This window comes from Malurus melanocephalus, unplaced genomic scaffold, assembly GCF_030028575.1.
Source record: "Malurus melanocephalus ecotype Western Australia unplaced genomic scaffold, MMel_1.1 scaffold_59, whole genome shotgun sequence".
NCBI classification, from domain to species: Eukaryota; Metazoa; Chordata; class Aves; order Passeriformes; family Maluridae; genus Malurus; species Malurus melanocephalus.
Window position 1 is genome coordinate 766,267 of NW_026623291.1, and position 16,797 is coordinate 783,063.

General features: G+C 41.4%; 1 protein-coding gene across 1 annotated transcript; it reads left to right on the forward strand.

The window, feature by feature from the left end:
- The first annotated feature begins 1,391 nt into the window (after window positions 1-1,391).
- LOC130573482 (protein-glutamine gamma-glutamyltransferase 6-like) lies at window positions 1,392-15,164 on the forward strand. Its single transcript, XM_057365929.1, is given in 13 exon segments — window positions 1,392-1,553; window positions 4,297-4,467; window positions 4,830-5,069; window positions 5,585-5,703; window positions 6,821-6,949; window positions 8,075-8,252; window positions 9,020-9,155; window positions 9,538-9,641; window positions 10,380-10,622; window positions 11,295-11,621; window positions 12,592-12,749; window positions 14,420-14,553; window positions 14,859-15,164. Coding segments are annotated over 13 exon segments (2,169 nt in total). The 5' UTR covers window positions 1,392-1,477; the 3' UTR covers window positions 15,013-15,164.
- The last annotated feature ends 1,633 nt before the right edge of the window (window positions 15,165-16,797 follow it).

Consider the following 16,797-nt stretch of genomic DNA (forward strand, 5'->3'; position numbering starts at 1 on the left):
TTTCCTGCAGCCTCTCCAGGACCGCTGTGACAGGAGCTGCCAGCCACCCTCAGAGCAGGGTTTGGGGGCAATCGTGGTGTGCAGATGGCTCTGCCAAGCCTGAAGATTTATATTTGCTGTATGACTTACAAAAAGTTTAAAGCAGAATTAATAAGCCAAAAATTCTGAACCACAGAGCTGTCAGGAGTTATGGATATGGGCATTTTCRTCTGACAGGTGATAATATTTCAGAGTCTGAGGCATCCAGATATGACCACAGATTTTTATGGAAAAAAAACCCCAGAGGAAAAACCATTTTAAAAAACCCTTTAGATTACTTTTTAAAAAGTAATTTTTAACTTCAGGCAGTTAATTTGCCTTTTTGGCTTCTGACAATCTTGGCACAAATGTGGAAACAAACCAGAAAACAGAACTGGAGACACAATGCAGAATGTGGAGGTGAGRAAAAGAAGAGATCATCCCTTCTCCTGACACCCTTGCTCTCATCACACTGGAAGTCCAGACAGTCTGCAACCTACTCTTGGGACAAATTGGCCAAGCATGATTTTAGATAAACTGTGACACGGGATGAGGGAGGAGAGGGCAGGAGGGAGCTGCAGGAGCAGAGAAGAGAGTGCCTGTAATTACAGCAGGCAGGGCTCACAGCAGAAGAGCAGCTCTGTMGTTTCCTCCAGGGCCCAGCCAAACTTGCCATGCCAAACAGCTACAGAGAAACTGTGTCCTTGTGTGATGAACACCAGACTACAAAGAAAAACTTCAGAAGCAGAGGCAGCCATTAAACACTTCTCTTTACTTAACACAAGTCCCTGATCACAGCTGACCACACAACAATGCYCCCTCCCTGGACGTGTCACTTCTTACAGAAGAAATGCAGATTATAGATGGCCACATCAGAACCAGGTAATGAGAAGGAAGCATTACAGTAATGTTGTGGCAAAGACAGAATGAATTTTATGCAGTTATTTGGAAGATTTTCTGGCAGATCTGTCTTATAAAGAAAGAAAAAGTGGGGAAAAAAGCTACTGACAGTTACAGTAATTATTATAAACCTACTTAGATCACTCCATGTCCCACACAGCCATGCTGTAGAATGGGAATATTTGTCTTTACTCGCCCTCTATACACACAGTCCCCAAAAACCTAAACCGACACAAACCCAAAACATCCCAAATTAAGTTGCTTCTCCCTACTTAAGTTAATATTTCCTTCATTAGATCAAGTTTGGGATGCTTTCCTCTCTAAAACACCAGAATTCTGATTACCATCTTTCCTCAGTCATTCACCAGTTTTACATAAGGATAATTGGCCTCAAGATTGTGCAATTAAAGCAGTCATCAGTGGATGCTCACGTAGGATATCACTACAAAAACAGTAACCACCAACCACAGGTCACACCCAGCTTGTATAAACTCCAGCCTATGTAGCCAAGTCCAGTCCTGAGCCTTTCATTACTGGTGCTGGTGGAAGAGGACTTAGAATGTTCTTGCACACTTTTGTAACCATAGCCTRAGCTACGCACAAGTGTGGAAAAGAAGAGAGAATCCTTATGGCGGGTAAGTTCATCCAACCTGATGGCTCCAGACATCACTCTTCCAATCCAGATGAGCAATATTTGCTGAGGAAACGATATAAATTTACATCTAGTTGTCTCTCAGCAACATAGCCTTTTTAGGTTAAATGCATTTACGGGTTATTCTGCTAGATCTGATTTTCTTTTTTCTTTTATTATCATGCTTCTTGAAGCTATTTTTCTTCCAGTAATGCAGAAAAGTAGAGAAAGAAAATATTTTTCTAGGGTATCAATTAACTGCTCTATTCAGTGCTTCTGCAGCCATTTAATCACTGTTGGCTACTGACTGGAGCATCAAACTGCTGCAAGGAAATCTCAGGCTCTAAGAACAAATGAATTCTGGCCTCAGAAGGTCCCTGGGTGGCCTCTGGACTCCCAAGAGGGGCTCTGTCAGCCCGGGTGCTGCTTATCTGAGTGGGATTGCACTCTCTGTCCTCACCCTCATGCTGACTGCAAAGATCTCTAGTTAGACATATGTCATGGAACACACACACACAGACTCTGTCTGCAGTTCAGCCTCGAGATGTTTTCCTGTGGCAGCTTCAACTTTCATCAAAAGGCAAAGAGAACCCTGTGTGCTCCACGATCAGCATCTTCAGCAGTGACCACCAGGCTTTTCCTTCTCAGCATGCTCCCAATTCTGTCCATTGCAGGGTAGACATCGCAAAGAATTTTTAGAAGTTTGGCCAATTGCACACTGACAGAATTAGAGAAAATAAGTTTTCCTAACAAACACTGAAAGAAGTAAAAAAAAAAAAAAAAAAAAAAAAAAAAAAAAAAAAAAAAAAAAAAAAAAAAAATTGAAACTGTGAAGATCAAAACAAGGATAAATTTGAGGTTCACATGGACAAAAGACTGGCATCAAGCTTTACAGTGTTCTTGCCCCATATATAGAACTTTATTTTTTCTGATCTCCTGCACATATTCTCTAGAAATGCCTGTGTAACCCTGAACTTTGCAAGGCAAATCCAACTATWAATGCAGCAAATTGTTAGAGCAACCCAATGCTGTTCACTGCCTTCTTTATCTTTCCTTCTTTGACTATTCTCCTCTTCYTCTGTTGGACATTGTTATGTTTGCCTGTGAAATTCCACTCTGAAAGTTTTCAGCAGAATTGTTTAGGTCCTTAAACATCAGAGTCTGATTAATATCAAGCCCATGGCTGGTTGCCATTAAATCCTCTATGCATGACATTTTTATTTGCAGATGGGCAAAATGCTCTGAGTTTCCTGCATCCCTGCACAGCTCCCAGCACGTGGGGCTCCCTGGGCATTCAGGATAAACATGGATAAAGTGCAGCAAGGCAAACAAACTCCTTCCCAAACCCTGACCCCAAGTGCCCTTCAGAAACACCTTCTAAGTCACTCTTAAATTAGAGGACTTGATATTAGGAATGATTCTTTCTGTAGGTCCCTTTCAATTAAACGTGTTTAAGGCAGGAAAATGAAGTGATGATGCAAGCGAGACGCTTTCGAGGCATTTTACACCACGTGAYTCAAACATCACACATTCCACCAACGGAATTTTTGTCTCCAGGTGACACATCTGAAGCAAGACCCTTAACTAAAAACACTCACACATGCTTATTCTCACAGACAGGAAAGTCACCTGCTCCAGGCCTTTACTKCAGCCTTGAAAATGCACATTTCTTCCAAAAAGCTGAAAACTGAGTACAATTATGCCTTCATTAAGACTTCACAGAATATAATTCCATGCTGCAAATGCAGCAGAAAACTCAAATCTCACCCTCTCTATCATAAAAGTAGAACCCTATGGATTCTGTCACATACGAGCCTCTTTCTTGGTTCAGTGAAATGATGGAAATGTTGTTTACAGCACCATTACTCTGTACAGCTCAAGTCAGAACAGGAAGTTTTCTTCACCTAAAACTCCTTTGGAATATCACACTGGGAAAGGGCACTTTCCAAACACCTGTTTTCATAGGGAATCTATTTTTTCTGCTTTGTTTTTCTTTGTTGTTGTTGTGGAGGTTTTTTAATTTATCAAGGAAAGAGAAAGTTTGAAGCTTTTGTAATCTGAGCTTCAGTGCCCCATTTTCGACATTGGGCAACCTATCATGATACAATAGAGCAACCCATAGCACTGCCTCGAGATATGCCACTCCTCTGCTTGTAATCATTTTCCAACAGAGGGTGAAATAACACYCAGCTTCAAGCTACAAGACTGTAAATTAATTGAGATACAAGATACGTGAGAAGATAACAAGCAAGTTCCACACTGAAGATAGTTAACCTTCTAGTCATCRTCTGTCAGGCAGGGTTTCCAGAATCAGCCTTGCACTTGATGATGAGTTTCAATATTGCTTTCTGCAAATCTGCAAAACGTTATGGGAACAAGATATCACCACAGAAAAAGAGCACAAACATGAGGAATGGAGCAGTTACTTCAGATTTCAACAAAGTCTTATCTAAATTCAAAATATTTTGATTTTTTTTTTGTTTAAATCAAAGATTAATTCTCTGAATTTTGAATTTTTGGATGTTTTCGCTCGTTCTGAAAGAACCCTACAGAAAAGATATTTTTGCTGTTCATCTAACCTCCTGGCTTTTTTTTGACTTTTTAATAACCATGGATTTTTCTTTTTTCCAACAGCACACAATGCCAACTATATATAAATACAATAAAATTAGTACATTAGACACAATGAAAAGGTGTGAAGGTCTGAAGGAAAATGTTTTTAATTAACATGTCTTGTGTCTTCCTAGCCCTAAAAATAGGAAAAGTCAACTGGCAATCCAAACTAAATAAAGCTGAACACCACACCTCTGATTACAACAGCTCRGAAGTAATCTTGAGGAGAGGGCAGCCCTTCAGCATCTCTCTGAACCTCAAAACAGTGCAATCCTGGGACAACTTCACCTTTATTGCAAGCACAGGTAAWCTCTCCATGGCACTCATCTCAAACCCTGGTTTTTCCAGCTCAAAAATACTTGTGTCTTACAGGTCTACATGGCCCATTCTTGAAAAATTAAGCTTTGCCCTGTTTCRCTCAGGATTCATTCTCCTTTTAGGCATAGGAGTTCCCATTTTAAAGTTTGATCTATACCTTAAGGCAAGAGATAGTTMAGGTAATAATTAAAAGAAAGGCAGGAGCCATCCTCATTCCAAAAGCCAGGCTGTATCTCTGCTCCCAAGGATCCCTGAAATCCTTCACGTTACCTTCATTCTGCTCCCTGAACACAATTCACCTCTACCTCCCATAAACCACCATCCCCCATCCATCCATTCTCTCTGGCAGGACCATCTCCAGCAGAATCCCAGCAGACCAAGGCCACATTTACCCTTTCTGAGGAGGGTACCAGTGGCTGGAGTGCAGCCCARGAGCCCAGCGAGCCTCGCTGCCTGAACTTCACCATCCTCAGCCCAGCCGATGCCGTCATCGGGCGATACAAACTCAAACTGCAGGTCCTTGCTGGGAACAGGGTCTTCTCCAAAGCCCTGGGCCAGTTTGTGCTACTCTTCAATCCCTGGTGTCCAGGTATGCTCTGAGGTATCACATCCTTCAAATAACTCATTATCTCAGGCAGGAAATCTGGCTGTCACAATAAAGCCTGTACCTGACTATCACAGCTACAGAAAGTTGTGGTTTTTGCTCAGCATCAAGGAATGAGTTTTATCCCTTCTTCAGTCCTACAAGGCATCAAAGACCCAAACATCATTTTGTAAGATGAGAAATCAGAGGCAAGAAATATTCCAAATATTTATTCTAGCATTTCTTCCCTCTGATTCTTGCAGTCAGTTGTAAAACAAGTAACATCTACAAATAAGACCCATACTGAGCTCGCTGAAGGGACAGAWACACAGTCACTTCCCCTGAAAGGAATTGCATGCTGATTTTACTCAATCTCTGAATTATTCTAGACTGGTAGCAGAGAGTCCTAAGCCTGAATGTATGGGCAGTCTCACCTGTTCCCTAGAACTGCCCTCCATTTGAGATTTTCAGTTGCAGCAAAACAATTTCCTTCCAGCCTTCATGTCTCATTCTGCTTGTAGATGATGATGTCTACATGGCTAACGAAAAGGAGCGACAGGAGTATGTTCTGAATGACAGTGGAATMATATTTCAGGGACTGGAAAAAGATATTCAACCAGAAGCTTGGAACTATGGACAGGTAAGMAGCATCACCCCTGCCAGAACTTTCAAAAAAATAGTTGTGGATAACCAGGTTCTAGAGGAGAAAAAAAACATTATCTCACAGTACAAGAGGTCAATATTCCTCACTCACTTTAGATTTTCTTGCAGATACGTGTCTCACTTGTCAGCACATTACAGCAGCATCAGAATCATTTTCCCTGTCTGGCATGTGCTAATACAAAAATAAAAGAAACAMATAATTTTAGTTTTCTTTTGCCTATTTCACAAGCTGGTAAAACTTTACTTGCTTTTTGACCCTTGTAGAGTGCAAAGAAAGCCACTGGGTATTGTAAAGCCAATGCATGTGAATATTTACACAATCTGTTCAGTAAAGGGGCAGAAGACACAAGAAGGATATCCCACATCTTCTCAACAGAAACAACTCAAGTTGGAGTTTTTGAAAATTATTTTKGCCCTCCAAGTAACTGCTGCAAACACAGTGAGAGCTGCAGCCCTTGTGCAGTCATGCAGCCATCCTGCAGCTCCTCAGGCCAGCCAGAACCATCCCTGGCCACTTCAGCTGCACCAGCAGTTGCTGATCACTGTGGCTGCTTTTACACTAATTAATGAAACAGGGCCAGAGTTCCTTTCTGTCTCAGAGGTCAAGGGCCASCCTCTCCTATCCACATCCATCCAGCCCTGCACTTGGGCCAACGCAAAGTCCCTTTGACCCTAATCCCCAATAATTGTTTCTGTGGGTTTCTTTCGGTTTAGATCACCTGATATGAGGTGGAGGCAGCCCATGAGAGGAAAGATTTCATAACAGAAGGGGGCATGGCAGGATGTGGGAAGGTGTGACCTCTGCTGAGCCCGACCTGCACTGGTCTGTCTGTGCCACCAGGCCATATAATGTTCTGGTGAATGCCAGTGGCCATGGCCCCACACTGTGCTYACAGACATCTTTAAAATACTACAGAGAGTTGGCAGCCTAATGCTYATGTTTCCCTCTTGGCCCAATTTTYTGTAACAGCACAGRAAATGCCTCTATTCCCAGCATCTTCCTCTCACGCTCAGAGAAGAAAAATAGGTGGGGAGCTTATCCTTGGGTTTACTTATGMAAYTAGMCTCTAACACAWTGCTTGTTTTGATTTCAGTTTGAGGAGGACATCCTTGATATCTCTCTGGCTATCCTGGACCGGAGCCTGAACCACCGYGAGGATCCAGCAGTGGATGTGTCCAAGAGGAACAGCCCTGTCTATGTGAGCAGGGTTATCAGTGCCATGGTAACGTCACCCAGCAGCTCCAGCTGTAAAGGCACCTACCAAAAATACCCCAATTCACACTCAGGCTTGGCTTGAGTGTGAATTCCTCAATCTTTTATAGGTGTAGCTAAGCAGAAAATAGCTACAAAACAGGTAAAATGGWAATTCATTCTTCTTTCTAAGAGTTTGCTCATGACTGAAAGCATATTTTTATTAAGAAACATTGAACTTCAGATGTATTTTCCTAACAGATTTTCAGTCCATTAGATCTTTTCACTAATTTGGAAAGCCTTTGTCTATTCTGAAATCACTTGCTAGGTTTTTCAAACACCAAGAGAAGCATGAAATATTTTGGTAAATAGGTGCTGGTATAGCTGCATTTAATGTCTGAATTCAGCATTTTTCACTTAAGGGATATTTGTTCAGTGAGGCCTTTATGCACTTCCTGCAACAAATAGTTACAACTTCTTAGCACCCATCCTCACAAACATATAAATGCACAAATAGGCAGCTGAAAAGCTTTCCATTATATAAATAATATATGCCTCATCCCATTCCTTGGCTGAGATTCCTCCTTTATAAATATATTTTCCAGTCTTTTAGACAGCACTCACTTTAGGCATTCTCATCTTCAACATAAATCAAAAAATAAATTTWAAAAGAACTTACAGCATCCTGTTGGTACATGACAGTTAAACAGGGCTCTACAATGGATGWGCACAAACAAATGCAACCATATTCAACAAGTCTGGGCAAGCTGTAAGTGCTATCTGCACATTTGCAACAAATGCACATTCAAAGAAAAGATCAAGGCTTCCATATAAATCACTTGAGGATGTGAAGCAGCACTGAATGTATAGTCGAACGGTATAATGACACACAAGAAGTGAGATCAATAGATGAAACAGAGAAAACATAMACAGGTATCAGTCAGTACATTTGGGATCACTTGTACTGAAAACAAGGCAGTTTTGAATCACACTACAATCTAATCCAAACTGTGACACTTGAGCAGACAAAATTCTGTCTAAGATTCGAATTCTCTGTCCCACCACCCAGTCAATGAGAACAGTGGTCACTTCTAACTATTCCCCTCTCTCTTCTCCTGTAAATACTTTAACTCTCTCATGAGAAGGACTCTTTCAGGTTAACAGCAAYGATGAAAAAGGAGTGGTGGAAGGGAAGTGGAGTGGGAAGTTCCGCTCAGGAACGAACCCCCTGCGATGGAGCGGGAGCGTGAGCATCCTGMGGAAATGGTACCGGGCCAGGTACAGACCCGTCCGCTACGGCCAGTGCTGGGTCTTTGCAGGAGTCACCTGCACAGGTACACAGGGAGGGCTGGAAATGACACCAGAGAGGCTGCTCACTGTCAATTGGGCAGTCTGAACTTTGGGACAACAATGTGGAAGCTGTTTCATACATGGAGAGTAAAGAATTTCTGAGTGAAGGGTTCATCTCTCCGGTTTATAGGTTGTAATAATGCACACCAGCTTTGTGAGTAATCACACAAAAATCAAAGGGGTTTTCCAGGCTGGGCTGGTGAAAAGAGCCAGGCTTCCTGTTTCAAAGCTAAAATTCAAAGAAAAGCAGTGCTCTTTAAGTCCATCTTCTCRTAGTGCCAGTTTTCTAGTGCTGTGTCTTACCTGCTGGTGGCACAAAAGCAAGTCACAATTCTGAGGACCTGTRAAGGGAGTTGCAAGTCAGGAAAAGCATTTCATCTTGGAAGTATCCAGTCAGAGCTGCCCTGAGACACAAGAGTCTCTCTGGGGAAAATACAAAGGAAAATTGAGAAGTACATCTCAGTAAGAAGAAAAAGAAACAAGAAACAGAGGAGCAAACAGAGAGAAAATGGGAGAGAGAACAGAATGAAGAGTCAAAGATTAAAATAAATAGTGAAAAGGACACCTAAGAATGTCATGTCAGTGGAAGTGTTGGAAGTGTCTTGTAAGGAATATTGCACAATGACTGTGACTTGCATAATATCTGGAGGGAAATTTCTGAGRGCTACACAAGACTGTTTGACCAAGAAAAACACTTTCTAAATGTCTGTAAAAGAGCTTTAAAGAACTTTTGTGGTATTCTRTATTGCAGTACTGAGATGCTTGGGAATACCAACCCGTGTTATTACAAACTTCAACTCTGCCCATGACAAGAATCTAAATCTGAGTATTGATAAGTACATTGACATGTCTGGAAACACCCTGGACTTGACTGAAGACAGTGTGTGGTAAATATGCATATTTCTTTAGTATTTCATCCATTATATTCCCCAATAATTAAAAGATGTAGAATCATGCTCCTGAAAAACCACCCCACCTCATGCTCCCAGATAYAAAACCCCACACCTGACCTTCGGTTTTTTGTTCTGGAATGTCCAGTATTGAATTATTGACTCTGTAAGGAATTGTTTTCCTTTTAACATTTCTTTTTCATAACATCCAAACATTTCTCAGAGACCCAAACACAAAAAGCTGGCAAAAATGGGGAAAGAGGTACTCATGGAAGGAGTAAAGCAGCTGCTGTCTCCACTGAGGACTTTTCATTCACTCAGTTAGGGTTATTTCTTGCATCATATGAATGAGGCATTCTGCATTCTACCTCCCTTATAGGAATTTCCATGTCTGGAATGAAAGCTGGTTCATTAGAAGAGATCTTGGCTCTTTTTATGATGGATGGCAGGTTCTAGATGCAACACCACAGGAAAAAAGCAAAGGTAACACTATTGTAAATACAAAAACTTACGGATATAATTACTCCTAAAGATCATGGAAATGTCAGAAGAATTCTCTTCTATATATTCCCTGTAGATGTAGCATTAATTTGGGTGTGCAAGAAAAGCAATATCCACATCAGTCTCCAGTAGGGAGCTTTTCTGTCAGCCTCTGGATTGCTGACCAGCATAATAATTCTTCCTTTTTGTAATTTCAAAATGTGGATTTGCCTCCCTTATCTCACTTTTGCTTGTCTTTAGCTCCTAACATCACACAGTCCACTCCCCACTACCAGGTTTAACAAATTTAGTTCCCTGGTTCATCTCAATGCACACACAGCACTGTTGATTCTCATCTCYTAAGTCTGACTGTACTTCTGACTCAGCTCACATCCCTCACATCCTCTCCTCTCCTCTCCTCTCCTTTCACCTGACAGCTTTGCATGCCTTTGGAGAGTGAGAACATCATAAGAACCTTTAGCTCTCCCTAACAGCCTCCTCTGCAATCTCACYTTTGATAGAAAGTGCTTGTGGGATATCTGGACATGCCCTTACCATATTACACAGACATGAAAACAGTGCACTTGACCCAAATGTGTCTTTGCAGTGAGTGCTTCTCCCTCTTGCTGTCAGCATGAGGATTTATGTTGTTTAACTTCTCCCAAACGTGTTTTTGCAGAGAGTGCCTCTCCCTCTTTCTGTCAGCATGAGGATTTATGTTGTTTAACTTCTCTAATACAGGCATCTATCAGTGTGGTCCTGCCTCCACCAGAGCCATTAAAGAAGGGGATGTGAACCTGGATTACGACAGCCCMTTTGTGTTTGCAGCAGTGAATGCTGACTGTGTTACTTGGATTCGCTATAGCAAGAAAAGAAAAGAGAGAATTTTTTCTGATACCAGGAAGATTGGAAAATTTATCAGCACCAAAGCAGTGGGCAGTAACTCCCGTGTGGATGTCACTGATAATTACAAATATCCAGAAGGTAAATCCTTTATTACAGTAATTTTGCCACAGATGATCAGATGTGAAAAGAATGTAGGCCTTTGTTAGACTGAGCACTGACCTGATTTCTTTAATTCTTCTAGAGGCAAGTAATAGCGAATTTTCAAAGTCTTAAGGCTCCTTATCTGCTGATATTGATACAATATGGCCTTCATAGCCTTTGGTGAAATACTAATATATTCAATACAGAGTCGAAACTATTTCGGTAAAACATTCTTGTCCCAGCTGTTCTGACCAGCTGGAAAGAATATTTCAGTTATGACATGCAGCAACAGCCATTCTGGAGAACTGTTTGGAGAGAACTTCTGCAAAAGGGTTTTTTCACCCTCTTCAGTTTCAGAGGAGATGGCAATTGCCCCAGCTTGTACASAACTAAGATTTCCCAGGAATTATCTTTGTACTGCCCACAGCTTCTAAGAGSTGCCCATGAAGAGCCACCTGAAGCTGATGTGCAGGTTTTACTTTCCAGCTTTCATGGCCACGTCCATTCATTTGCTTTTGTGCCAAAATTCACATTAATGTTGGACCTCACCTTCTTCTCTTGAGAATCTTTGCCCTTTCAGCTTCCCTAAATTTCTGAGATCAACCATGGCACACTGCCCWATATCCAGTCCATGCATGAGATCTCTGACCATGGTATCTTTCAAAGCAGGATCCTCAAAAGAAAGGCAGGTGTACAAGAAAGCACTGAAGCTGCTTGGTGTGAGAAGACCTGGGAAAAGAACCAAAATTCCAAGACCTAGAAGAAGATTTTCAAGACCACGTTCTGCACAAACCCCCACCATCTCAGGGAAACTGATCCTTGAAGAATCTCCTGTAATTGGCCAGGACATCCCCCTCACCCTGACACTCAGAAATTTGATCTCAGATTTCAAGACCATAAARGTTAAACTGAAGGCTTCAGCCATTCTCTACACCAGAAAACCCAAGGCAGAGATTTTGCAGTTGCAAAGGTCTGTCAAGCTTGGATCTGAAGAAGGTAATTTTAATTTTATTACAGCTTTTATTACTGGACAAGACATAGTTTTGGTTTGTGGTCAAATCACATGGAAATAAAGAATGGCTCAAGAAGGGTATGGCCTGCAAACAGTTGGAGGTCAAGGCTATCCAGGGGAAGAGAAATACACATATTTGCCCTGTCTCAAGCATTTGCTTTCAGGCACTGACAAAAAGGGGACTGAGCAGGGTGACCTTTTTTCTGACCCATCACAGCCACTATTGGTGCTCCATTATGACATTTTTGGTAAGAGACAGAACGACTAAGAGACATACACTGGAGATTAGTGAGCTGCCAGATCCCCATAAGCAAAGTATAAAGACAGATTAAAGAGGAAAAGACAAGCCTACGATTTTCACAGCAGCAGCAGAGCAAACACCAACTGCAGGAAGAKCTGTGCCACTTCAGAGAGTGGTCCCTTGTCCTGCTTTTATAGGGACAGTGCTGAAAAATGAGACATGTAGCACAGATTAATAGAACTACCCTCTCAAGCTAATACATAACACATTAGAACTATTTTCCCCATTCCARCAGTAGAAAAGCTCCTTTTCTCAGTGCACTGAGATCCATTCCCTTCCTCACTGGCAAGGCAGAGGCTGAACAGGTCCATCTGCAAGGGCATTTGAACCAACCCACCTTCTCACTTCTGYCCTCTTTGCAAGGAAGGAGCAATAAATGCCCAGCTTCAGATAATGAAAAAAWCACCTTCAGGGGATTGCCAAATTATCTATCCTTGGGTCTGTCCAGCTACCAAACTGTACCTAATCAYTTAGTGTTTCATGTAAATGTAAGTAGAAGTCACCCATGAGCATCRTTCCTGTCTATTGGTGTCAGCAGCCACAAATTTGCAGCTCCAGGGTGATAGAGTTTTGCTCCTTAAAAAAAACAGGTATTTTGCAGATAGCTAGCATTCAGGAAAGAGAGGGAAATTCTGTTTCCATTTCCCTTCCAGAGGAACAGATTTCTTTCAAGATCTCCTATTCTCAGTACAAAAACCATCTGATGGATGACAGGAAGATCCTGGTGACTGCYGTGTGCCAAATCAAACGGGGAGCCTCGCTCCTAGTTGAGAAGGATATTGTACTTCAGGATCCTTTTCTCATCATCAAGGTAAAAGCTAGTCTGTGACCCTCTGTGACCCTTCAGAGATGTGTTGAGAGGAAACAATTGCAATTTCTACTCTGCCTATTCCTTATGGAAGGAGTATGGGAAGTGAAATCACATCTGAGGGTGATTGGATCTTATTGCTGTAGGAAGGGGTCATATGATACAAGTGAGATGAAATGCACTAAAGAAAAGCAAATCTTTCCATGGCATAGCAGTGCTGTGATATTTTTGTCAGTGCTTGTTAATATGGCATTGAAAAAGTTCTCAGTGTTACAAGAGTTACAAGGAAAGTTTACCTATGGAGGGACAGGCAGAAGAATACAGACAGACAAAGAAATCTCATCCATATTTAGATTTCCCCTTTTATTAGAAAAGCCTGATCAATATCTTCCTATTTASGAAGACTGATTTTTAGCAAAGACATCTTCACTGACGAGCTGATAATGCCTGTGGCTGTGAGGCTTGTTATTACCAATRTTCAAGGAGGTTCTTTAACCATGTCAGGAAAACGTCTTTTTTCACCTCCTGCAACATCTTCCCAGGTGATTAATTAGAACTGGAGGCTTTTTYTATTTCCAGTTTAGACTGACAAATGTTGTACAATGAATAAAAAGCAGTTCTAAGTCTACAGGAGAGATCCAGCACTATGTTTGTCCAGGGGCAGACCTGGCTTTGCATGGCCCATCACATCCACATAAACGAGCTGAACTGGTTTTGRACAGCACATTTAAATGGGGACAATTGCTATCTGCTCATCTCACTGTAAATAATATACAGGGAATATGGTAATTTGAAGTCTTTCAGGGTCTCCAGACTAGATTAGCTGTCCTAAACCACTCTGCCAGCAGCATACAAGAAAAGCAAGGTCACACACAGGATTAAAAAGGGTGGATTTTTTGCAGGTCTGGCAATTTCTGAATATCAGGCTCTAGTGAGACTTGGTAAAAAGTCTCTGTGCTGTGCCATGCAAATAACRAAGTCAGTTTATTTAGGGCAGGCACCTGGATTAAATTTCTTCAAGTCAGTGATTAAGTTTTAGGAAGCATTTCTGTTTCTACTGATTGAAACTTCTCTATAAACATGGAGACAGTAATAGASAAATGCAATTAGGCTGATGGACCTCTCGATTATGTTAACTAATATTACATTATCTACAAAGACAACCAGATATGCCAATTCCACATTACCTCAGCCAAAATAAGATAATGAATATGTTTATYTGCTAATTCGCATTCTTTTCTCTGAGACACCACAATTCACCTCTGTCTCACACCTCCCATATTCTCCAATCCTAAACCTTTCATTTAGCCTAGTTAAAGCTGATTTARCTCAAGATGTCCCCAGCATGCCAAGCTAATACTTACATTCTCATTCTGTTCTCATGCTGACAARTATCATATACTGTGTTATACATAAAACCATGCACTGACCTAGTTTAAAAAGGGACTAAAGGGTAGATTCTACWGCAGTTTGCTGTTTCTCAGCCACACTGAATGGCTCATTCAAAGCTGAATTCTGTTGCCCAAAAATATGCACATGAACTAATTCCTGGTTCCTTCCTGTCCMGGGGATCCTAAGAGGGCAAGTGATTTTTCAGTGGAAATGAAAAGAGAAAAGCACAAGGAAGATGTGAAACTGATGCTGTGGTTGAGCAGGATGTTTTTTCTCTGTAGGTCCTTGGTCCAACCGTGGTACACAAGCCTGTCGACGTGGAGGTCACATTTACCAACCCTCTGTCTGATGAGGTGACACACTGTGTCCTGAGAGCTGAAGGCAGTGGCCTGCTCAAAGAGCAGCTCAGAATCCAGTATGTAAATACTTGTGGCTGGTAACTCGTTCATTTTGGTGGGAAATCTGAAATACCAGTGGGTTTTTTATAAAGATTCTGTCACACTCATGACTTTGGTTTCCAACAACCTTGGACAAAATGCCATCATGTCAATATTCTCCACATAGCAGCTGGAGTTTTTTACACTTCTTTTGCCAAGCTTTAAATTACAGAATGCACAGGGAGTGGAGAGATGGCATATTGTCTTACAATTGGGTAYTCAGAAGAATATATAGCAAGAATTCTTCAGCTGCTTTAATTTACAAATGCATTTTCTCTTTCAGTGTGGAAAGAATGGCCCCCATGGAGACTTCAACAGTCCAATTTGAAATAATTCCCTACAGGAGTGGCACCAGGCAGCTTCAGGTGGACTTGGTTTGCACCCACTTTTCAAACATTAAGGGATTTGTGATGCTTGATGTGGCTCCTGCTCAGTGATATAACCTGTACAACAGTTCAGTTTTGCCTGTTTATGAGGCTGGTGCAGTGTTCATACGTTATTATGATTGGGAGCACAGAAATGCAGATTACTCAGCCAAAATAAAGCGATGCAATATGAATGGAAACTAATAAAAAGGTACTACACACTATACTGTAAAGACATGTCACCTTTCTCATTCCCTAGCCAGTTTTATAGGCCTTCACATATACAATTACTAGTGGAAATCATTATATAATTTAACTTGAAGGAGAGGATCAAGTGTGATGCTTTTCAGCATCAGAGCCTGTAGCAACAATAGCAGCGGGATTTCCAAGGAATGTGATTTAAAATCACTGGTTTTATAAGCCTCATGGAATGCAATTTAATTATGACAGAATCAYAGAATGGTTTGAGCTGAAAGAAATCTTAGAACTCATCTTATTTCAGCTCCCTGCCATGGGTAGGGACACCTTCCACTAGCCCAGGTTGCTCGAGTTCCATCCAATTTGGCCTTGGACATTTCCAAGGATGGGGCAGCCACAGCTTCTCTGRGCAATCTGTGCCMRGGCYTCCCCMCSCTCCCAGGGAAGAACTTCTTCCTAATATCCAATCTACACCTAYCCTCCTTCAGCTTAGGGCCATTCCCTTTTGTCCAATCTCTCCATAACCTTGTGAAAAGTCCCTCTCCAGCCTCCTTGTAAGCCCCCTCTAGGAACTGGAAGGGGCTACAACGTGCCCCTGAAACCCTCTCTTCTCCAGGCTTATATCCACTAAATATCTTTTATTCAGTAAAAGCCAAAATATTGTCCAAATAGCTGACACAAATAAATTTTAGAATTAAATTTATCATTTAATCTTATTGCTAGGAGGAAAATATGGYAATAAGATCTGGCAGTGTTACAACAGAGCTCTCTTCTTATGACTGGACTGGAAAAATGAGAAGCTACAAAAAGTACAAAAGCAGCAAAAGAAGGACATCAGAAAGACGTATGAAAATTCACAATTAGGAGTCACTCATCCTTATACCACAAAGCTGCTTAAAGTAGATCATCATTCATGAGGGAGGCATTGTGCCACCCATATCTAAATCCCTAATGTGCCCATTCATCCCCTGCAAAGTTAACAAGCCAACAGCAAAGATCTGAATGTTCCTAAGAGACAATTTGATTTTTTCCTCCTGACACTCAGCACTGTCCAACAATGCAGGTCCAGCTTTCCCCAGGATGTTCCATGCACACAAACTGACCCTATGACACAGATTAATGGAGGACTCATTTTAAATTTCTTTGATTTAAAGCCAACAAAATCTCCAAAACATGTGAAGTCCTATTTTATTACATCAATTACAATATTTTGCCACCCACACATATACTTAGAGTGGATATGGAAGCTTGGTAAAACTAGTCAGCCCAGAGAGACTGGAATGAAGGTTGAAAAGGACACACACACACACATACACACAGGAATTCAGATTTCTCCAGGCAAAGGAGAGGGGAATAGGTAGCTTTGCACCTATCAATTAAGTCTTGCAGGACCTTGGAGAGTCAGGGAATACAATCCTCCACTAACCTCAGAAAAGGCCTTGAGGAAGTGATGGTATTTCAGAAAATCTCATTAAATTTTGCAAGAATGCAGACTGACATTACATTTAACACACGGTACAGGCAAAACATTTAAATTCCTTCAGTATTCMTTCTTAAATACAATCCAGGCAATTATTTTACAGAGTGTTTGTCACACGAGCTTGGAATGACCTCATCCTRATTAACTACCTGTACAGGAAACCTGCAGTTCAAAGGGGA